This window comes from Manis javanica, chromosome 9 (assembly GCF_040802235.1).
Source record: "Manis javanica isolate MJ-LG chromosome 9, MJ_LKY, whole genome shotgun sequence".
In the NCBI taxonomy this organism is placed as follows: Eukaryota; Metazoa; Chordata; class Mammalia; order Pholidota; family Manidae; genus Manis; species Manis javanica.
The window spans coordinates 103230636-103254838 of NC_133164.1; the positions used below are offsets into that span (position 1 = coordinate 103230636).

At 38.9% G+C, this 24203-nt stretch overlaps 1 protein-coding gene across 3 annotated transcripts in view; it reads right to left on the minus strand.

Moving 5' to 3' along the window:
• Nucleotides 1–21139, minus strand: part of DYM (dymeclin) — a 403540-nt gene extending 382401 nt beyond the window's left edge. For 2 of the 3 annotated variants that reach the window (XM_073213038.1, XM_073213037.1), the window contains exons 1-2: nt 20857–21139; nt 258–449 (exon numbers count right to left, since the gene is read on the minus strand). In XM_073213038.1, the coding sequence (XP_073069139.1) occupies nt 258–397 (140 nt within the window). In that variant the 5' untranslated portion in view covers nt 398–449; nt 20857–21139. The remainder of the gene's footprint in view (nt 1–257; nt 450–20856) is intronic. The other variant, XM_073213039.1, reaches the window with a different exon arrangement.
• Between the last annotated feature and the right edge of the window lie 3064 nt (nt 21140–24203).

The following is a 24203-nucleotide window of genomic DNA, read 5'->3' on the forward strand; positions in this document are numbered from 1 at the left end:
GTGTTCAAATAAACTGCCTGGCCCTTTGTTGCCTCTCTTCGTCTGCTTATTTTGGTTGGAATTTATTGGAATTTATCTTACAAGAAAAACTTATTTCTTACTTTCAATACCTTTTGGAACATGAATGACAGAGGACAGACGGATGGGTGAATGGACAAGCAGAAAGAGCTTTAAAACAGGTTTTTTAAAAAATCAGCAAACCACACAAGTTTATGCGGCCCTCCATATAAATCCTGAACCTCCAAGTAATCTCTTACCTGCTGGTTGGTGCAGGGAAAGAAAATGAAAGAAGTTGATTCCAGAACGGGTCATTCTCAGAGACAGATTCTGTACCTGATAACTTTTTCAAGTACTCATTTTTAGGTAGATCACCAATTCTACTGCTGTTTGATCCCATCTTCTAAAATGGTAGATAATTTGTCCTTAAGCCTTCATTTCCTCAAGACAACCTATAAAGAATGAAAAGAAATTTCAAACTTGTTAAAAATAATCATACTTTTCTTACCCTTGACCCAAGTGTAAAAAACCATAAACTAACTAAAGGAAATCACACCTCTACTTTAAAATGTATTAGACATCAGATACAAGTTATAAGGGGACAACAGGGCCAAAACCTTCCTTTGTCAACACAAACATCTGAATCTATACTTGCACATCTTAGCATGGTCATACGTCTGCCCAAGAAAATGTCTTAAAGCAAGTTCATAACTGATAATTTATTAACCATGAGTCTGAAATGAAGCTCTTTAACAACTAAAACAAAGGTGCTAAAGAAATGGAGACAGGATGACTTGTCTGTGCTGAGAAGGGGACAAAGTAGTTCAACTAATTAGCATGTGCTACCTATACTTGAAGGGAGAATCTGAGTCACCTGCCTTCAGTGAAAGGGCTCCAACTTGGAAGAAGTCACACTCAGTGTCTCTCATCTGTGTCTTGCACATACAGTATCTTTGGCATGCCCCTTCTAGGCCATGAAGGGGGTTTTTTAGTCTGTAAGAACTATCTTACTCATCTTTCTACCTCCAAGATCTCAACTAACATATAACATGCATCCCGTAAACAATAGGTTGAAGGAATGAGTAAGCAAATAAATTATTAGTGTCCAGTATCTGTTGTCCTTGGTCCTTAAGGGGAAAACAACAGTTTACAAATATGGATCACTATCTTAATCAAATCACACATACATAGTTATAGGTCATGTTTCATCTCAATTTGTTCAGAAAGTCTCTCATTGATAATAACGAAATGATGGTGAGATGAATAATAAATAAATTTAATTTGATTAAAATTACCATCACAATGAAAGGAAACCATGTGGGTTCCACAGCCAAAAGCAGCTCAGGTCAGATGAGAATTTATATTAATAGTGACTTACTTTCCTACTTTTGTCCCCTCATTCCACAAAGACACTGTCACCAAGATGAGAATTTGGAAGCATGCCTTCCACATTCTCTCTGGAACTTTGGGCCTCACTTGAGTTGCTTATCTAAGGGCATGAGGCTGCCCTAATGCACATGGACAGACAGGTCTTCTGAATATAAGAAATACAGAACTGGCTTATCACTAAACCCTGAATGCAAGGCTACCCCCTTACACTTTCCTCCTCCCTAATCATGGGGATGGGAAACTCCAAACCATCTGACTCCAACTAAGCCCCCAATATTAAGGCAGCTGATCATTAACTCTAGATTTCAGTTTAACTTCCCAAATAAGGAATTATTAAGCCCAGTTAGAAGTGACAGTTGTATGGAAAACAAAGTAAGTGATTTTTTTTAATTATATACTTTAAGAAAAACAAAAATTGGTTAAGAAAGTTCATGTAACTATAGCATATGACACAATTCAACAGTTATCTATATTTATATAACCATTATAATACAAATACCAAACAAAGATTCAACAAAAAAATGTGCCATTAGTATATTGGGAAGAGGCTAAAAAGAAAGTGGGCATGTTGGTTTAAGTGTGAAATCTTCAGCTTACATAATAGGGAGCCAACAGAAAATACCTAAAATTACTAAATCAGAAAATAACAGTAAAAGCGTACTAGTTTTAAATAAGGATATAAATAATGAGAAGCAACAGCTCTGAGATTTGAGTGCGGCCACATCTGAGGAAAGGGACTCTCAGTGTGGAGAGCGGGAGGACAGGTTTTTCATTTTCAGTCCATCCCTTTATTTGATTTTTTTAAAACTATGTCTATATGTCACTTTGATTTTTAAAATTAAATATTTTAAAGCTCTTTCACCATTCCATTTCTTACTCAAGCTTAAATTTTTAACACATATGGTAAACATAAAGTTATCATCATAATAGTGACAAAATGTAAATTATTCTCTACTGAGGTACACAGCTACCAGACTTAAGAGAATCTATTTGTCTGATACAGCTTAATTTTATTAACTTTATATTTTATTAAAGCTGATAGCCCCCAAAATCTAAATTTTAAATTTCCACCACTGTATGTGTTAGCTGACAAAAAATAGTCATGGCTTAGTCAGAAAAGAAAAATTAAATTCAAATTCACAGTAATGATAGAAACAATAAACAGATCAATGAAACAAAATCCAGAAATGGACTCATTGAAGTACAGCCAGCTGACTATAGCCAATGATGCAAAAGCAATTCAGTAGAGGAAGGATGGTTTCAACAAATATGCTGGAATAACTGACATCAACAGGCCAAAAGAAAGTGCACTTTGACCAAAACCATACATCTTATACAAAGATTAAACTCAGAATGGATCAAAACAGATATAAATCTAAATCATAAAACTATAAAACTTTCAGAAGAGAACATAGGAGAAAATCTTTAGAATCAAGAGATGCTTAAACATTACACAAAAGTGCAACCCATGAAAGAAAAATGCAGTAAAATGAGCTTCATCAAACTTTAAGCTTCAGGCCTATGAAAGACACCCTGTTATGAGGCTGAAAACACAAACCACAGACCCAGAGAAAATATTTGAAGTCACATATTCAACAAAGGACTTGTATCCAGAATATATAAAGAACTCTCTCAACAGTAAAAAAAACAATCCAATTAGAAAATATGTAAAGATATTAACATTCACCAAAAAAGACAAGCAAATGCAAATAATGAGATCAGAATATCTTTCTGTGTGTTTATTAGCCAGTAGGGAACTGCAAATTAAGACCACTATGTACCACTATACATCTATTAGAATGGCTAAGATAAAAATATCAACAGTACCAAACGCGGCCAAGGATGTAGAGAAATTGGATCTTTCATATGTTGCTGGTAGGAATATAAAATGGAATGGCCATTCTGGAAAAAGGTTCAGCAGGTTCTTATAAAGTTTATATTATTCATCCCAGGAATTGCACTCCTGGGTTCTGATCCTAAATAAGTGAAAACTTAAGTTTACCCAAAACTACACAAATGTTCATGGCATTGTAAGGAGTGAAAAAAGCCTATCTCAAAAGGTAACAGACTGAAAATAACAGCAACAATGTATTTGATTATTATAGCTTATGTGTAAGTGAAATGGATGACAGCAATATTACAAACAACAGAAGGGAGCAATCAGGAATACTCCGTTATAGAAGGTACTGGCAGTACATGCGCAGGGTGCACTAACCGGATGGGCGGTAGGTACAGTGTTATTTGAAAGTGGACTTGGAACAAGTTATAAAGGTAGTGATGAAGAATATATGATTTATTGCCAGGGCATGGAGGGTCAGGGTGCCAGGGGGCTATGAAAGGATAGCCTGAGGAAATTCATCTGCGGGAATGGAAAAGCTCTGTTATCTGGATTGTAGTGGTGGTTACATGAATCTATACATGCAGTAAAATTTAAAATTTCACAGAACTATACACAGAGAAGAAATAAAATACATGTAAAAGCTGGAGAAATCACAGGACTGTCCGTAGTCTACTACACTGTACCAATATCAGTTTCCTGGTTTTAATAATGTACTATAGTTATATTAACATTGGGGTAAGATGGGTTAAAGGTGTATGGGACTTCACTATACTATTTTTGCAACTTCTTATTATCTATAATTACCTCAAAAAGTTTTCTAAAATCAACTAAAAGAATTCAAACCCAAAAATCTAACCTACAGGAAAAGTGCCAACAAATCAGACTAACAGGTACTTTCTGTGACAACCACTAGGTTTATTGTTACATATTTGATTACTTTGTCACTATATTATCACATGATGAGATATTAAGATCTCACATTTATTTTACTTGGTATCTTGGAATGCACTTTCACTTTAGACTAGTTTCCCTAAATTATTTCTTTCAAATCTTATTTCAAAAGGAAATTTTTCAAATAAAGCAAAATAAGTCATCTGGCTCCTCTGGGGATTTCACATTAATTTTCCTTAATTCTGGGGAGTACACAGCAGACTTTGCCCTCTACTACTTAAGGCAACACTATTTCCTTTTTATCCAACCTTTCAAAGAATTTTGTCTAATAATCACTGCAATTCCTGAATATGCTTCAATGAAATATTTTTTCAAAACCAAAAAAGACCTCCACAATTTGTTTACAGTCCTCTATTTATCTGGGGACTCATGCTAATTAGCAGTTAGCACTGTGGGCCTAACAGTAGTTTACTAGATAAACACCTAAGTGTGTGGATCAAATGGGCTAGTTGAGAAAGTGTTGGTTTACCAGAATAAGCAATTTAGTTATGGGTTCCCCTGGCTCTGCTGCGGACTCAAACTTCCCTTCTCTATGCTTCATTAAAATTAAAAGGATAAAAATTACATCAGATAAAGAAATGAGAACCACAGCAATTTGTTCTCAAACAGACCAGTATTTTACTTTTCTTGCAGTACCTTCAAAGCAATCAAAACAACTTACTTGGAGAATTAGGTACATGAATGTTGACTTTTTCAAAGAACAAAATTCCATCCTATCTCTCCTAGATAAGGCAGCAATGAGAAACAATATTATCATAGAGCCTACTAATGAAAATTTAAGTCAGACTTTATTCATTTTTATTTTTTGAATCAGCATTGCACGTGGTTATGAAATACAAAAAGGCAAAGGGTATATATAGAACATGTCTCTCTCCTACCCCATCTTCTAATCATCTCAACTCAGAAAATACCATATTCAGTTATCAATCCACAGTATTAAGTATATGCAAACCCATATTTTTCACAAAGCATAGCACAATATATCTGTCTCTCTGATTTTTCCAGTAAATACATATTAAAAATCATTACATATCTGTATATAAAGCACTTAGTCTTTTTTACAACTCTATAACATGCCAGTTTTTAATAAACCACACATTGATGAACACTTAAGTAGCTTATGGTCTTTTGCTACTACAAATCATATTCCAGTAAATATCCTATATAAGGTATTTCACACATGCATGAATATATGGGTAAGACAAATACAGGGAAATAGAATTGTTGGGCCAAAGATTACATGGATTTCTAATTTTGGCAGATACTGCTCAAGGGTAGCAAAATATGTCACCTCAAAACATGCCACTTTGGTATTTTGATTATTTCGAGTGGACGGCCCTTGAAAAGCAACAAACGCAGAGTGAGGCTTTAGTTGAATTCCCCTCCTCTGCCTAAACACAGATTCTCCAAAAGGAACGCCATCATCATAGATCCCCTACCCAAGAGTTTCATCAATGAGGGAAGACTGACTTTTCACAGTAGAGGACACTCTAAGTGGACACAACACCCAGCCTACTTTGTCACAAGTTACCATACCTCCCTCCCATCTATTCTCCTAAGGCCCATTCATCTGTCCCAAAGACCATCATCTCCCTAAGAGGCCTACATCCTCCTCTTCCCTATGAAGACGGGAAGATCCCTAAGCCTGATGTCCTAAGCCACTTTGGAAGTTATCTGTTTCCCTAGGTATCTCCCATGAATACGTTAGGTTAACTTCTGCTTTTCTCCTGTTAATCTTTTTATTACAGGGGTCTCAGCAAAGAACTCAGAAGAGCAGAGGAAACTTACTTTCCCTTGCCTACACTGCCTAGCTGTCTTCTTCAGAGGATGCCAACTTGCCCTCCTTTCAGTGATGCCTGCTCTCCACACCACAGCCACTGTTTTACCAAACTTTTTGATCCTTGCCAACTAACAAGTGAAAATAGTTTTTCAATGATTTTGATTTACATTTCTTTTCTGTGAATGAGGCCATTACCTGTTTATATCCTTTGCCTATTTTTTATTGATTTATAGGAAATAAATTTTATTTTCAAAGTTACTAAGCTAGACCACAAAGTACTAAAATAAGTGCTCAGTGCAGGACTGTTAGGAACCTTTCTCAGACGACAATATGAATGAAGCCTGCAAGCCTCTCTGGGGAAACTGAACAGTATTAACAAGGGAAACCAAGAAGCCAACTGGGCACAAAGTACAATGCCTCCCTACCCTCTTTTCCTCACCAAACCCTACAAATAAGGCAAAAAATATTTTTTAATTGTCAGTGATTACACAGCCATGCTCAAAAATACACAGGAGACCAGAAGCTGCGAGAAATCCCATAAATAGAAAACAGCTGGAGGTGGACTGAAGGGAAATGGCAACTGCAATATAATGAGTCATAAGAAATACATATTTGGTCATTCAGATGACCAAATACATATTTCCTACGTATATTTGGTCTTCATACACAGTTCCTGAAAACACTGCAGAGTCTTTTTTTTTCATTAAGGTATCACTGACATACAATCTTATGAAGGTTTCACATGAGCAACACTGTAGTTACATTCACCTATATTATCAAGTCTCTCCCACACCCCACGTCAGCGTAGTAAAATGCTATAGAGTCACTAATTGTCTTCTCTCTAACACCACAGTCTTAAAGGTGAAATGAGTGTTTTGTCATGTTAATGAGACTTTTGGACTCACACCCAAGGGCAGGGGCTGGAGGCTGAATCTGCCAATGGCCACTAATTTAGTCAATCATGACTATGCAATGAAGCCCTCACAAAAACTCTCGAGAAGAGTTATCACTCTGTTCTCTCTCTCTGCTCCCTTGTATCCTGCTTCTCAGTCAGGGTAAGCTTTCACACTTGGGAAACCAGAACACCTCCATATGCCACTGAGCCAGGCCCCAAGCCCCAGAAGGATAGAAGTTCCTTTATTTGGGACCCTGCCGTATGTATCTCTTCATCTGGCTGTTAACTTGTATTCTTTACGGTATATCCTTTATTAAACTGGTAAACCTAAGTGTTTTCCTAAGTTCTGTGAGCCGCTCTAGCAAATTAATCAAACCTAAGGGGAAGGTCATGGGAACCTCCAATCTGTAGCCCGTGGATCAGAAGTACAGGTAAAAGCCTGGGGCTTGCAACCGGCATCTGGACTGGGGATTGGAGGGCTTGTCTTGTAGGACATAGCCTGTAACCTGGGAATCTGGTGCTGTCTCCAGGCAGAGAGCATCAGAACTAAGTTCTCGGACACCCTGCTGGTGTTCAAGAATTGCTTGGTTTTAGTATGTGTGGGAAGACCCCCTCCCACATACTTACACACATTGGAATCAGGTCTGGGAACCCAGAGTTATACTACTAGTACTGCTGTGTGTAATATTGTTATTTTATGTGTGTATATATATGTAGGAAAAAAATACACCGTTGCAGCAACCCAAGGTAGGCACAAAAGTCTTCAATCCTGAGTATGAACAGTAACTCCAGACCAGAGGCAGAAAGCCAGAAAAAAGCCAGGACCTACAGGTGACTAACAGGTGTGACTAGGACACCCTACCCAGTCACCCATGCCTGAGCCTCACTCCTCTGGGCAACAAGAACAGGCTGCTATCTGCTGAGCACAGAGAGCACAGACAGTGCCAAGGCAGCTGGAATGCCCAAGAGCACCAAGTTCAGCCAAGCAAAGACTAACCACTAAGGTACTCTTATAAGAAAGTTTCACCTGCTCCCCACCATGCAAAGTAGAAAACTGAGGCCTACAGGCATCCCTTCGGCAATGACTCATGCCAAGGATTCCATACACATACACATACACCTCATGCATCCAATTTACTTGGAAAACCAAAATAAAGTGCAACTTGAAAAACCCACTATCCAATCACCTCAACTCCTACAGGTCCTATTGGCTTTTTCCTTTCCCTGTGGATCAGATTTCCTTAGCTTTCAGCTCTTCTTTCTCTCAGTTTGTCAGTAACTGAGACTATACCCTGTTTTCAACAGTGACTTCCAAGGTTTTACTTTCAAATCTCTCCTAGTCCCAGCCTCTAGCCAGAAAGCCAGTTCTACCTATATCTCTAAATACTTTTTTTTTAACTCAAGGACAATTATTTAATTATATTATATATGACATAATCAGCAATTATAGATAACAATGCTCCTCACATAAGTTTATACTAGAAATGTATTGCTATTGCTTTTAGTAGTAAAACCTTCAAAGAACCTATCTTTAATGCAATGTTATTAAGAACACAATCTTAACACATGCAAAACTAATTCCATCTTCCTTTCCCAAAGTAAGACGTTCTCCTACTCCCACTACTCCCCTAAAACTCCCATTATGTAAAAACTACCTTCAAGTGTTATTTTTCCGTATTGTCTGTGACATACCTCCCAAGGTAGATATTCCTGAGAGGCATGACTCACACCTTACATTCCTTATCCCTGAATAACCTCCAGCACACTGCTAAAGAGAAATTACTCAAAAAATACTTGTTCAGTATGCTGAGTATTATGTCAACTATACTTTCACTTAAAAATAAGATAAAAAATAAAGATTACTTGTTTTCACAAGGTCCCAAAGCTAATAAATGAAAAGATCTTCAGTATAAATTAGAAGTATGATAATTAAAACAATAAGGTATCATTGTTTACACATCAGATTAGTAAAAGTTAAAAAAGAAACAAAACCTTGATAGCTATGTGAGGCTAATAAGGAAACTGACACCACCACAATAGTGTGTAGATATTTGGCAATATATATTAAAATACTAAGTGTACATACTCTTTGTGCCAATAATTTTGTTTTTAGAAATTTATCTCATAGGTAAACTCATACAAATTGTGAAGCTCTATGCATACAACTGTTAATATCATCTGGAATAGCAAGTCACAAAACAAACTAAGTAATCATCTTCTGAGGATTACCTACCATATGGAATAAGCATACAGTGGAATGCTATGTACCAACTTTAAAGAATGACATAGATCTTATATGTAAATATGTAAAGATTCCTAAACCTCAAGTGAAAACAAAAAGTCACAGAACAGCTCATTCAGTAGGATCCCATTAGTGTAAATAAACATGTACTTCTTATTCTTAAACATGTAAATCAACACCTAGATGATTTCTGGAGTGATCCAAGACTGGTTACTCTGAAGAACAGAACTGAAAATCTGGAGGGAAGAGACTTTTCACTTTATGTACTTCTGTATTGCTTGACTTTTTTTTTTTTAACCATAAATATGTTATAATTTAAAGTTAAAGGGATTGTTTTCTCTTTGCTTGCCTGCTCTCCTTCAGGGAGAATCTGAAGGATTCTGGCTTGTGCATTAACCTCTACGTGAGTGACCCCAGAACTTGTATTTTCTCTTTGCGAAAACTCAAGCATAAATATTTACACAATGGACATTTCAATTTGGTATCTTGCTATCATCATAAATTTTAAAATAGAATTTAACACCTATCCCCAAAAATAAGCAACCCCTCCAAAAGTCACCATTTCTAACAATTTTATCAGCACTCTTGGCTCAAATTATGCCACCTAACCAAGCCTTCATCTATTCCATAGAATACTTTTACACACTTACTATAAATGCTAGATATTGTGATGGGTACTGGAAACTCAAAAATGAATAACGCCAGGTCCCTGCCATCAATTAACCCAAAGCCTAGTGGGAAAGACAAACATATCAATAAATTATTATAACAATGTTCTAAGTATTACAGTGGAGTTACTTACATATAAGAAGCTATGGAAACACAGAGGAGCATCTGAGGCAGAGGGAACAGTATGTGCAATGGCACTTTCACTTTGCCAATTTCCTTTACAGTCTACATGCCAGAAACTAGTCTAAGTGCTTTACAATTAAACTTGCCAGGGCCGCAGAGGTAAGTGGCAACACCAGGCTTTAAACCCAGACAACCTAATTCAGGAGTCCCTGGTCTTTACTAGTGTGACTCTCCAATGACAAGTCCTGTGGGTTCTTCTACAGCATCCACAGTCTTAACAATTTTTAAATCATCTCTTCCTTTCTGTTCCCACTGCCTCCACATGAGACCAGGTTTCTATAATTTCACGTAACTTAGCCCAACAGTATTCTGATGTTTGCTTCCAATCCCTTCACTGTGATACACTTTGCACACTTCACCTGTATCAATCCTTAAAGAACAGGCAATTTAGTCCAGCATCAAAATGAAGACCAAAGGTTCTAGTGTGATACAGACCCTGCTAAGTTATACAGAGTCCGAGTCCTCATTTTACCATTTATAAAGCCTCAGTGCATAATGGGAAAAACAAAAGAACTTAACAACTCCTAAGATTTTCTGAAAATGAAGCAAGATAAGGTAGGCAAACACTCAGTAAAGGACCCGACAGAGAGCATGCTTAGCCAAATGAAAGGTCAAATTTATTCTCAATGCTAGTAAAATTACCACTCTATCATTTCACCCACCAGCTCAAAAACAGTCAATGATTCTTCATAATCTAAGAATAGAACACAGTACTGACACTGAAGACCCTACACATTCTGAAAGCTGTCCAATGTTATTTCCAACTACCTTCCAAACCAGTGATTCTCAGGCTTAAATGTACAAAAACACCTGAGGAGTGTGTGGTTAAAGATGCAAATGCCTGAGCCCCAAAGATGTAGAACAACAGAATGATTTATGTCTATCTGCATTCTCTAAAAAAAATTCACAGTGATTTTGATACAAGCAGTCTGTAAACCTCAATTTGCAAACAAGTACCTCTTCTCAACATCTAGCGTGCTCATTCACACCTCTGCTGTACATTCATCCCTGCCACACATCTGTCCCCTAGCCCCTTAAACCCTATCCACTAAGCACAGAGGAATCTCTTTTTTCTCTGTAATCCTAGAGCACTCAACATCTTCACCACTGATATGGAATTTAACCCAATATTTAACTTCCAATAACACCTTGTTTTGCTATCCATGACACTGCTATTTAATTTTTCAGATCAGTTATTTCCCCAAGTCATTTTTACCGTAATGGGCAAAAACCATACTTTGCACAAGATATGATATGCTCAATAATTTATATTTAATTTGTGAAATATTTCATATAAAGATAAAAGTAAATCCCCTCTTTCCTGTGTACACTCTAATTTAATGTGCCTTAAATGAAAAGTAAGTATTAGTGAATCTACAAATCCATGATAACCAAACTCTGCCCTGACACCCTTAAAATATACAAATGACACCCTAATGCACTTGACATTGAGAATCCAGAAACCATACCCCATTTGTACTCAACAGACTTTAAGGTGAGACCTCACAGTTAAAAGAGGAGACCAGAGAACTAGCAGGCAAGAGTCACCAGCCAAAGGACATGTTAAACGCAACAGGTGCCATTAGTCCACCAAGTAATGGAACATTCTCTAAAATGGTACTATTCTCCAAGTGCTATATGAAGTGGGGTTTCCACTCCAGTGGAATGAGAGCAATGAAAATAAAATGATGTAAGCCTACAAAGATCAGATCAGAGTGGGTGCGGAAGATGTAACAGTGACAGGGGTCATAACTGAACTGGCAGAGCAGAGGCAACCCTAACGTAAGTGCCTCCCAAAGGCGACCCTAACAAGAAGCCAAGGCACCCCGCGAAGGGGCCCCTGGGAGGGAAGAGCTGGAGAAAAGCACCACAAGGACAGGGGCACGTGCAAGGTGAAGTCTATAGGTCTCTTCCCCGCTGTAGGAGACCACATGTGTGCATGCTAGAGAAATCTGACGGCAGAGACTCTGGACTACAAAGCCAAGGTTTGGGGAGGGTAATGAAGTGGAGGATGAAAGCAGTTCCATTAAAATTCCTCAGGCTAAGAGCTGAAACTGACATTTTTTATACCCACCACCACCACCACCCCTCTCTCAACCACTACCATTGAAATGAGTGATGTGAGAAATTCATTGCTACTGCAATTTGATAATATTTCTCAATGAATTCAACCTAAAACTATAAGGCTAATAGCCTTCTAATATGTCTTACATGTAAAACCAGTATTGAGGTAAAGTCATTTCAAAGACAACTCACATTGAGTCACAAGTGATATCAAAACTGCTATATCAACACAAAGAAATAAAAGGCATCCAGATCGGCAAGAAGTTAAACTGTCCCTGTTTGCAGATGACATAATATTGTACATAAAAAACCCTAAAGAATCCACTCCAAAACTACTAGATCTAATCTCTGAATTCAGCAAAGTTGTGGGATACAAAATTAATATGCAGAAATCTGTTGCATTCCTATACACTAACAATGAACTAGCAGAAAGAGAAATCAGGAAAACAATTGCATTTACAATTGCATCAGAAAGAATAAAATACCTATGAATAAACCTAACCAAGTAAAAGACCTATACCCTGAAAACTACAAGACACTCATGAGAGAAATTAAAGAAGATACCAATAAATGGAGACACATCCCATACTCATGGATAGGAAGAATTAATATTGTCAAAATGGCCATACTGTCTAAAGCAATCTACAGATTCAAAGCAATTCCTATCAAAATACCAACAGCATTCTTCAATGAACTACAGCAAATAGTTCTAAAATTCATATGGAACCACAAAAGACCCCCAATAGCCAAAGCAATCACAAGAAGGAATAATAAAGCAGGGGGGATTATGCTCCCTGACTTCAAGCTCTACTACAAAGCCACAGTAATCAAGACAATTTGGTACTGGCACAAGAACAGACCCATAGATCAATGGAACAGTCTACAGAGCTCAGATATAAACCCAAGCATATATGGTCAATTAATATACCATAAAGGAGCCTTGGATATGCAATGAGGAAATGACAGCCTCTTCAACAACTGGTACTGGCAAAACTGGACAGCTACATGCAAGAAAATGAAACTGGACTATTGTCTAACCCATACACAAAAGTAAACTCAAAATGTATCAGAGACCTGAATGCAAGTCATGAAACCATAAAACTCTTAGAAGAAAACATAGGCAAAAATCTCTTGAATATAAACATGAGCAATTTTTTCCTGAATGCACCTCCTTGGGCAAGGGAAACAAAAGCAAAAATGAACAAACGGGACTATATCATGCTAAAAAGTTTCTGGACAGCAAAGAACACAATCAGCAGAACAAAAAGGTATCCTACAGTTTGGGAGAATATATTTGTAAATGACATATCCGACAAAGGGTTAACATCCAAAATATATAAAGAACTCACACGCCTCAACACCCAAAAAGCAAATAACCCAATTAAAAAATGGACGGAGGATAAGAACAAATGCTTCTCCAAAGAAGAAATTCAGATGACCAAGAGGCACACAAAAAGATACTCCACATTGCTAATTATCAGGGAAATGAAAATTAAAACCACAATGAGATATCACCTCAGACCAGTTAGGATGGCCAACACAGAAAAGACTAGGAACAACAAATGCTAGCAAGGATGCAGAGAAAGGGGAGCCCTCCTACACTTCTGGTGGGAATGTAAACTAGTTCAAACATTGTGGAAAGCAGTATGGACGTACCTCAAAAAACTCAAAATAGAAATACCATTTGACCCAAGAATTCTACTCCTAGGAACTTATTCTAAGAATACAAGTTCTCAGATTCAAAAAAGACATATATCCCCCTATGTTTAACATAGCACTATTTACAATAGCCAAAAAATGGAAGCAACCTAAATGTCCATGAGTAGATGAATGGATAAAGATGTGGTACATATACACAATAGAATATTATTCAGCAAGAAGAAAGCAAATCCTACCATTTGCAACAACATGGATGGAGCTACAGGGTCTTATGCTCAGTGAAATAAGCCAGGTGGAGAAAGACAAGTACCAAATGATTTCACTCATCTGTGGAGCATAAGAACACAGCAAAAACTGAAGGAACAAACAGCAGCAGGCTCACAGAATCCAAGAATGGACTAACACTTGCCAAAGGGAAAGGGACTGGGGAGGGTGGGTGGAAAGGGAGGGATAATGGGGGAAAAGGGGCATTACGATTAGCACACATAATGTGGGGGGTGGGGATCATGGGGTAGGCAGTATAGCACAGAGAAGACAAGTAGTGATTCTATAGCATCTTACTATGCTGATAGACAGTGACTGTAATGAGGTATGTGGTGGGGACTTGATAATGGGGGGAATCTAGTAGCCACAATGTTGCTCATGTGATCGTATATTAATGATACCAAAATTTTTTTTAAAACTGCTTTATCCACTTCTGATGATGTGGTCAAAAATTAAAACTAAGATGCAATTTCCAATCCCACCGAAATATGCAGCAGATACAATTTTCCAAAATCAAACTACAGTTCCGGCAGCATTTTTCTGACCTCAATACATGAGTACTTTACACATTTCAAAAGCCACTTAACTGTTCAACTAGGAGCATCCCCTAACCCTCAACTGGAAGTGATTAGTCTGCAATGATACGTAGAAAGGTAAATATCAAGAAAAGATTCTAACAGAATTCTACAGATGCCTTCAAGCAATAAATATGCTTTACTAACACCATATGTTCATGGATTGATGTATTTGGCAGTACTATGTAAGAAGATATTTTCAAAGATGAAATACATAAAATTTCACTATAAATCAGCATTAAATATGAATATCTGTAATCAGTTTTGATGATAGGGAACACTAACTTTAAACCCCACTAAGTAAAATGTTATCCCCTCCCCACAAAAAGAGATTTCACTCTTCTCATTAGCAAACCTTTATTACAAAACAACTGTTCTCGGTCGTTATTACTGAATTTTGAATTTCATCAACAAAAAACCTGTGGAAATCTTTTCTCTCTTGTTATATAAGTACTTATGTAAATATGTTCATTTTGCCTCTTGATCCTCAAAAGCCTAAAAATTTGGTCCTTTGTACAGAATGTCTGCCAACTCCTGGTCTAGAAGAATTAACTGAGTCAAAGAAAAGTGAAATGACTTGCCCAAGACTACAGTCAGAAAGTGACACACAGGTTTCAGACCCAGGCCGACTGGGTGTAGAGACCATGTTCTTAAGCACTATACTACATTGCTTCCATGAACCAAGAACAAGATGTCATTAAAAAAGGAAATAGTCAAAGAACAAGAAAAGGGCACTTTAAATTAAAAATTGATGAAAATTTTCAAGAGAGAAGATAAGGTCAAGGAAACTCCCATAATAAAGAACAAGACAACAAGTAGATGGAAAACAGGAGACAAAAAATCAGAAAACCCATTTAGAAGGTCTCGCTACATCAGCAACAAAGTTCCAAAAAGAAAGCATGAACAAAACAGAGGGGTGTTAAAACACAGTGAAGTCAGGCACTGGGTCTGGGATTTTACCTTACCTGCACACGTACAAAGGCTCAAAGCCTCTGGGACAGGGACTGAGCAATTTATTGCTCACAGCACCAGCAGTAGCCAGAGTAACATCTTGCATCAGTTTCCTGGGCCTCAATTCCCACAGGTCTTTCAAAGTATTTGGTAAAAATTAGTAATCATGTTTCATAAAAACATAAGAGGTAGAAGAGGAGGAAAGTAACTCCAAAGCAAGGTAAATTACTCATCAGCCGCCGTGAGCAATATTCACATTGTCCTAATAATATAAACACTGACCACTAAATTAACCAATGATTCTTACATATCTGTACTTGAAGGGTTGGAAGATGGGGAGGAGGAAGAGCGTTCATCTATCCTAACAAAGAGTCAACAGGTGTTACCTAAAATTGATAAACCACAAAATAGCCATTTAAACTTATCACTTATAAACATGGTTAAAAGTTGTCATCTCTGGTGACCAGACTAAAAAGGATGGGTAAGGAAGGGTACTGATAATTTGCCTTCTACAATTATTTCTAACAATGCACAAATACTACTTTAAGTAGAAAATTTAACTTTTAAATACATTGAAGAGAATGTGCTTTATTATTTCACAATCATTGCTTCATATAAACAACTCAATGTACAAAGAACACTGCACATCACATTATGGTTATGGAAGCACAGAGAGTCTGTCAGTATTTCCTGAGTGTCCACTATGTGGGCACAATGCTAAGTGCCAAGGGTAAAATTGTGAAGAAAATAACTTACTTACAGCTGAGTCAGAGATAGAGATAAAACATGAAATTATAATATTACGAACTATTCAAGACTCAGTGAAAAGGCTTCCCAGAGGTCATGTCACAAAAGCTGAGACCGGAAGGGTAAGAAGTGGCCTGGTTGGCTGTGGATCTCAGGAAATTTTCAAGGCAAAGAGAACACCAAGCATGAAGGCTGAGGGTTAAGACACAAACAGGCAGGGCTCATTCAAGCAAGTGAAAGAAGTTCAACATGGCTGGAGTAGGGATGGGAATCAAGGTGGAAGCAAAAAAGGCCGGAAAGCGAGCTGATGCTTTAAGGGAGACTTAAACGGCATGACTTCTACTTTGGAGATGGTAATGGTAAAATCACACATACCCCTAAGTTTTCTAGATCACTGAACTCTTCCCATATACATTGATAATTTTGAAATATCTATGTCCAATCCAAAACTTCCTTGTGGGTGCCACACCATTTATCTGCATGTCCTACAGCACCATCTGACCCCAGAAATCAAGGGCCACACCGTAGGGATGACATAATAAGAAACAGGAAAGAGGCAGGGTCTCTAATGACAGTGGAGCCACCATACCAGCCCTGAATTGTCTACCTCTGGACTTCTTTTACATTACAAACAAATTAATAACATATTTATTCTATTTTTCAGGTCTCTGTTACAACCAAACCCAATCTTAACTGATACAGGAGGTTTTGAAAGTAGTCTAAGGTAGTGGGCTCCAAGAGCTATTTTGAAGGAAGAGTTTTCCAGATTCAGTAAATGACTCAATCCAAAAAATGCAATCTATTATCTGTCATATGACATGCAGTTCTTTTTTTTAATTCTTCCAGTGTCCTTATTGGAGACTTACAGCCACTTTTGGTGTCTGTTTTTAAACTGACATATTCATTTCAGGTGTACAGCACAATTATATATATAATATATACATTGCAAAATAATCACAATAAATCTAGTTAACATCCGTCACCACACACAGTTACAACTTTTTTTTCCTGATGAGAACTTTTGATAAGATCTCTAATAAGATCTACTCTTAGCAACGTTCAAATATGCAATACAATATCATTAACCATTGTCACCATGCTGTACATTACATCCCCAGGACTTATTTTATAACTGAAAGTTGGTACCGTTTGAACCCTTTCACCCATTTCGCCCATACACCACCTCCCACAAACACACTGCCCCACAACCTGATGTCTGTATCTTTAAAGAATGATAAATATTAAAGATGTCAAAAGTACTAACCAAACTTCCTTAAAGAAATGAAAAAAACAAAATCTTTGAGTAATTAAGACCCATTTGTAAAGAGCTATTCTCAACCTTATTAGTTCAGCTTATTTTGTCTAGAATTAAGTGAGGACAACATACAAACTGTTCACAAGCATGATGCTCCATTAAGACTCTTAACAGGGAAAAGCTGGAGTAGATACAACCCATTACATGTACTGTTAAGTGGTATGCTAAAACACACCACCATCAGATAATGACGATCTTCATTCCCAGAGACAGTCAAGACCTCCAGATTTAGGATGGAAAGTGAAATCCCCCTCAGGAAGCTGGAAACCAAACTAGAGGACTATCTGAAACTATTTCCACCTCTAAGATTCAGAGTCTTCTCCTGGTCCTGGAAAAGGAAAAGTAGCAACAGCTATCTTGCACCTCTCTGCTTTTCAGGTTCACAGAGCTCAACAAGGCCTAGCTGGTCACTGAAGGAAAACTCAAGGAGCTCAAGCCCAAGTTTCACAGTAGGTCATTCTTTCTGAAAAATTTCTCTCACCTTAAGAGAGTTCTCCTCTTAAATTGGGGGTGCCTCTATCACCCACTGGACCAAAGTCCCTGTCCTCTTCCTCTGGGCGTGAAAAACCATCACTGCCCCAGAGGGTCATGATTTCAAGTAGCAGCTGAACTTATATATACTCTGATTACAAGTGTACAATACTTCAAAAATATTAATATGAAAAAGAGACCAAACAAAATACAGAAAAACTTTACATGTTTACCTACTTTTATACTTACTCACTTTTAGAGGTCTCATTTTACCAAAGCCTACACTCTAAGTGTCACAGTGATTTCCCATATATTTGTTTATAGTCACTAAAAAGGAAAATGGAACAGTCCTCTCTAGCATTAACCATTCCCATTATACAAAGTGAAAGATGATACTTGCATTTGCCACAGCAATGGAAATCACCTATTTTCTTAAGGCTCAGCAAAATGTCTCAAAACACACTGTGGTAGGCAAAATAACAGCCCCCAAAGATGTCCACATCCTAATCCAGGGAACCTATGATTCTGTTATCTTACAGGGCAAAAGGGACTTTGCAGGTGTAATTAAGGACCTTCAGACAAAGGTAACTACCCTGAATTAACCAGGTGGACTGATCTAATCACAAGGGTCCTTAAAAGTGCAGAACCTTCCCCAGACGTGGTCAGAGATAGACTACTGAAGAATGGCCAGAGAGGCAACACTGCTTGCTGGCTTTTAAGATGGAGGAAGGGGACCACAAGTCAAGGAAGCCTCTAGATACTGGACAAGGAAAACAGAGTCTCTCCTAGAAACTTCCAGAAAAGAACACAGCCTTGGTAATACACTGATTTTAACCCATTTCAGACTTCTAACATACAGAACTTTAAAAAAATTTGTGTTGTTTAAAGGTACTAAGTTTTTGGTAGTTTGCTACAATAGTCATACAAAACTAAACAACTTCTAACAATACGTGAAGTTATCCAGAGGAGAAAAACATGAGACTATCCAAATATTTACAGCACTATGAGACATAATAGCTATTTGTCCAAGTTGTGGTATATTTCACTGCTATTTTTCTCCTGCCCTCACAAAACTCCATCTGTTAAAGTCAGCCAAGTGACAATGCTTCAAACTTTCTGTAAAAAGATGAACCATATTAACCAAGAAAATGGAACAGGATAGCAAGACCGACTGGAAAAATCAGGAAACAATTGTACTATATTTTTCACAAAGTGTTTGTACTGCTTACTCCCTTCAAATGGAAACCACATTTTTAAAAATAAGTTCCTCTAAATATTGATATTAAGAGCTTACTACTTTTTTTTTTAGGTATAATGGTATTGTAGGGTATTAAAAAGAATGACTCAATCTTCTACAGATACATACACTCAAATATTTACAAATGAAACAGTATGCCCACATATCTGCAAATAACTGGGAGTGGACTAGGAATAGACAGGAGCATAGAGGGAACTAAACTTACCGGAGGCACTAATTGTTGGAGCTGGATAATGAGTACATAGGGGTATGTTATATTCATTCCACTGTTTGAACTTTTCAATATTAAAAAGATACAAAAGAAAGTCCTTGACCTATCATAACAATATAGACTTCTTAATATATGTAACTGAATCTCCTTTCTGTGACATTCCCACCTCAATTCTCTGCCATTTAATCCACCTGCAAGTGGCAGATTCAATTACTCTTTAACCCGCACCTCATGTTGCCCTATTTACTAACCTTATGAGTTTCAGCAAGTCACCTCTGAAAGACTAGTCCTTCATCTGCAGAATGGGCACATTTATACTTGCCCAGTCTCTGAGTCGCCAAAAAGAAGTATCTGAGATAAAAACCACAAAGCCGGATAACCATTCTACAAATCTACATATTCATTAATGTCAAGTTCAGTAGCAGCCATTCACCTACTTACTCCTACAGCTTCTCTTCCCTTCCACCTCCAGTTCCACTCTTGAGCCCTCAACTCATTGGCCCAAACGCCTGGGCGCCTCTGTAGGTCACTCTTCTCTTCACGCCTCCACCCCGCTCGTTTTTGTACCTTTTGGCACAGCACCTCCTCACTACACACCTTCCTCCAATCTTTCCTGTTCCCCTTCGGGGATCCCACTCCACCTGCCCTCTCCGCAGTTTATCCTGTGGACCCCTTTACTGGCCCTATTACAACCATCCCACCACTTCTCCACCCCTTTCCGACACTTCCCTCAATCCCCACTGCTGCTCCCGGTTCACAAACACCTGGGCTAACTTTCCACCTTTTCACCCTTAAGTTAAAACACAACTGCTAGTTGCCAGGGAGTGGGGGAGGGGAAAATAAGGCGTGCCTGCCGATGAGTACGGATTTCTTTTTTGGATGATAAAAATGTTCTGGAATTAGCTGCAAAACTCTTCAATATGCTAAAAACCACTGAGTTATACTTAACTACTTTTAAAGGGTGAATTTTATAGTATGTTAATTACGTCTCAATAAAAACGTGTATGTCAAACAAAAAAAATCAACACTATTGCTCACCCTGCCCATCACACACCCATTTGTCAGACTCACACCGCCCATGTCCTTTCGGTATCCCCCCAACTTCCAACACCAGACTCTGCAGAGGTCCCTCTCACCCTCTTGATCAACACACCCCCTTCACCCCTCGGCTCTGAGTGCCACTGTACCCTAGAAGGGGGATATGAGGACAGCTTTCGCGTCGCAGGCACAGCCCCTCCAGGGCGGCCCCGTGCCCAGGTGGCAGGAAGGGACCCATCTTCTCCTCCCGAGCGGAACTGCTCCTCAGCCTCCGGCGCTGACCAGAGAAACTGAGGGTGTCCCTGAACCCGCCTCTGAAAAGGCGCTGGGGGCCCCGCGGGTGGTGCCAAAGCCTACCTGTCTCAGCCGGCGGGCAGATCGATTCCAGCTCGCGGGCAGACAAGCGGGTGGCAGAGCGGAACAGAAGAAGCCGCGGTCTCCGCAGCAGCCGGGGTGGCTCACGCTGGCTCAGGCCTCCATGTTTCCACGTCTCCGCGGCTCCAGCTCCGGCTAGGCTCCGGATCCACTCCCGCCCGGGCCGCGCCGATGCGGAGTCCAGGAGGCGGGGAGAGAAGAGGGAAGCGGTCAAACCCTGCTGGGGACCGACAGACCGGGCGCGCTCCAGCCGGCGGTCACGTGGCACGCTGCGCGCAGACTCCTGGGAAATGCAGTCTTTGGAGAGCTATGCATTGCTCCACCCGCCTAGAGTGTCTCCAGGGCAACTGCAAAGCCACGTGGTAAATTCGCGAGGTGGCTAAACCCTCCTATACCCGGTGCTGGGAGTTCCCGCACACAATGTTGTTCTACAAGCGTGCCTTTATTAAGTCCCCTGTTCATTCCACCTGAATAGCCATCCCAAAGTCAAGCAGTTCCTTATAGGGCTCTGAAAATTTGGGAAATAGGAAAATATCTATCTATCTATCTATCTATTTTATTTATTTATTTATTTATTTACTTATTTATTTTCTTTTCAAACCCTTGTATCCAGGGCTGACTTTCAGTAAATAATTCTTAGTGGAGGCAACTAGCAGGTCGAGAACTGCATGCAATACTGTCAGAAAGGACAGGTCCCAAAGGAAAAGAGTGTCAGTATGGTACAGTGCCAAAAGTATGGAAGTCAAATGAACTGAGGTTACCCGATTGACATCCTTGAACTCTTCACCTCTACCAGACAGTTTGCTCATCTAAAATCTATACAAGATAATGATAGTATTTCCCACACAGGACTATTGACAATATCAGTAATAATAATTAACAACTGGATTGTTTCTATATGCTATGCACTGTTATTTTGTTAATATCTCCAAATAGTACAGATATCATTGTTACTTCCCTTATTTGGTCAGTGTGTGCCCTTGTAATCTGAAAAGTACTTTAGAGATCTTAAATATCCTTTTCCAGCATCTATTGCCAGTAAACTCCCTGCACTTGCAAGATTATTACAGGAAAACATTCTAAAATACAAGGTACCTGGGAGCCTAGCTAAAAACAGATGGGACACTGTAGAGCAAACGGGAATTTCTGACCAGGATTCCTGCCTAGCCTTAATAGTGCCCATTGTGTATACATAATAAGACTCCTTGCACATCTATGGGATGTTTACCGGCAACAGAGCCTCTGGTCAGTCATGGGAATATCCGCCCAAGGGAGTGGTGGAGAGAAAACACCCATTCTCTCCTTCCCTCAGTTCCTGATATATAATTGACCAGGAGTCTGCCATTCATCAGGGACCCACCCACAGAGTTCCCTCAGGGCGCGGCGGGGAGTGCCGCCCAGGGGAGAGCCCGGGGAGTACAGAGACTGCCACTAGAGTGGAAAGTAAGCGAGTGAGCGTGAGCGCACGGAGCATGGAAAGCGGAGAAGGGGAGCCTGGTGGGAGTTTGGAGAGAACGGAGTCTGGTGGAGGGAACCAGGGTGGAGGAGAGACTGAGACCTACTGATGTGAGAACAAATCCCCTTAAACTCCCAGCTTCTTGCCTTTGCGTTAATTTGGTCTCATGGAATTTATAGGGAACTTCCCTAGACGGGGGACCCCACCTCTCCCAGAGGAGCCATTGTAAAGAATGCTGAGGATACATGTTCATGATATATCGAGTGGAAAGAGTATGTATAGTATTACCCAATTTCATGGATGAATTATAATACCTGTGTATTATATATACCCAGGGGGGAAAAAGGCCAAAAGAATATTAACCATTAATAACTTTGAGAAATGAGATAATGTAAGATTAAAATTAGTTTTAATTTTTAAAACTAAAAATTTTTTCCATGTGTTTTCTATTTTTTCTGCAATTAATATGAATTACACATAAATTTTATTTTTAAACTGTAGCAAAAAGAGAGTCAGGCACCAAAACCAAACTCAAAGTACTTTATATTTTTGCCTGCACCAAAAATTACACCCTCTAACTACCCCAAAAATGACCTAGCAACAATTGTGATCCTCTCTTCAGGAACAGCTTTTATAGACCAAGAAGCAATTTGCTATATTTCAAGGCAATCCTGTTACAAAATTTAGCATCCTACTTTAGTGTCTATTTGATACAGAAACACTAACAAGAGAGACATGAAAATCCTCCTACTAAATGTAACGGGGTATCCTAGACTGGATTATGGAATGAGAAAAGGCAATAGTGGAAAAACTGATGAGACCCAAATGAAGCCTGGGATTTATTTAAAGGTGTTATTCCAGTGTTAATTCCTAGCCTTAACTCTAACCCTAACTGTAGTTTTGACAAATGTGTTATGGTTATGGAAGATGTTAACATTAAGGGAAACTGGGTGAAGGATATTGTGGGTAAAATTGTAATATTTCCAAAATATCTCGCCTGGCTTTAGTACATCTGCATATCAATAGGCATTCAGAGATGGAAAGAAGTCTGGCTTTAGTGCATTTGCATCATTCCTCAGGGGTGGAGAGAAGTTCCTCTCCATATCAATGGGTAATTACCTGGGCAAGGAGAGCTCTTCAGTACTGGAGAGGTGAGGGGCGGGCGGGTTTTGGCTTCTGCTGGAGCAGGAAAGAGAGAAACGGGCCTAAGCTGCAGTTTGTAAGCAATAAACAAATTTCGAACTTTATTTCTTCCTTTGACTGATTTCGGTTTTTAGAGGTATTTTGCCCTGGGATTTCCTCTTCCTGAATTTACAGATATATATGGGAACTCTTGTATCTTGCAACTCCTCCATAAATCTAAAATTGTTCCATGTAGTAGGCAGAATAATAGCCCTCCTAAAGGTGTCCATGTCCCAATCTCCAAAACCTATGGATATGATGGGTTATAGATAGCATTAAGGTTGCTAAGCAGAAGAACTCCAAATAACCAGATTATCCTGTATTATCAGAGAGGGCCCAGTGAAAAGTGAGAGGGAGGCAGCAGAGAGCCATAAATACAGGTCTGGAAGATCAAGTGATGCAATGTGAAGACCAGACATTGCTGGCTTTGAAGATGGCAAGAGACTGGGAATGTGGGAGGTGGCTCTAGAAACTGGGAAAGACAAGGAAATAGATTATCCCCCAAAGCATCCAGAAGGGAACCACAGTCATGCCAAAACCTTGATTTTAGCTCAGTGGGACCATGTCTGACTTCTGACCTACAGAACTAAAGATCATAAATTGTGTTGCATAAGCTACAAAATTCATGGTAATTTGTTATAGTAGCAATAGAAAATGAATGCACTGAAAAATAAAAACTTCAATTAAAAGG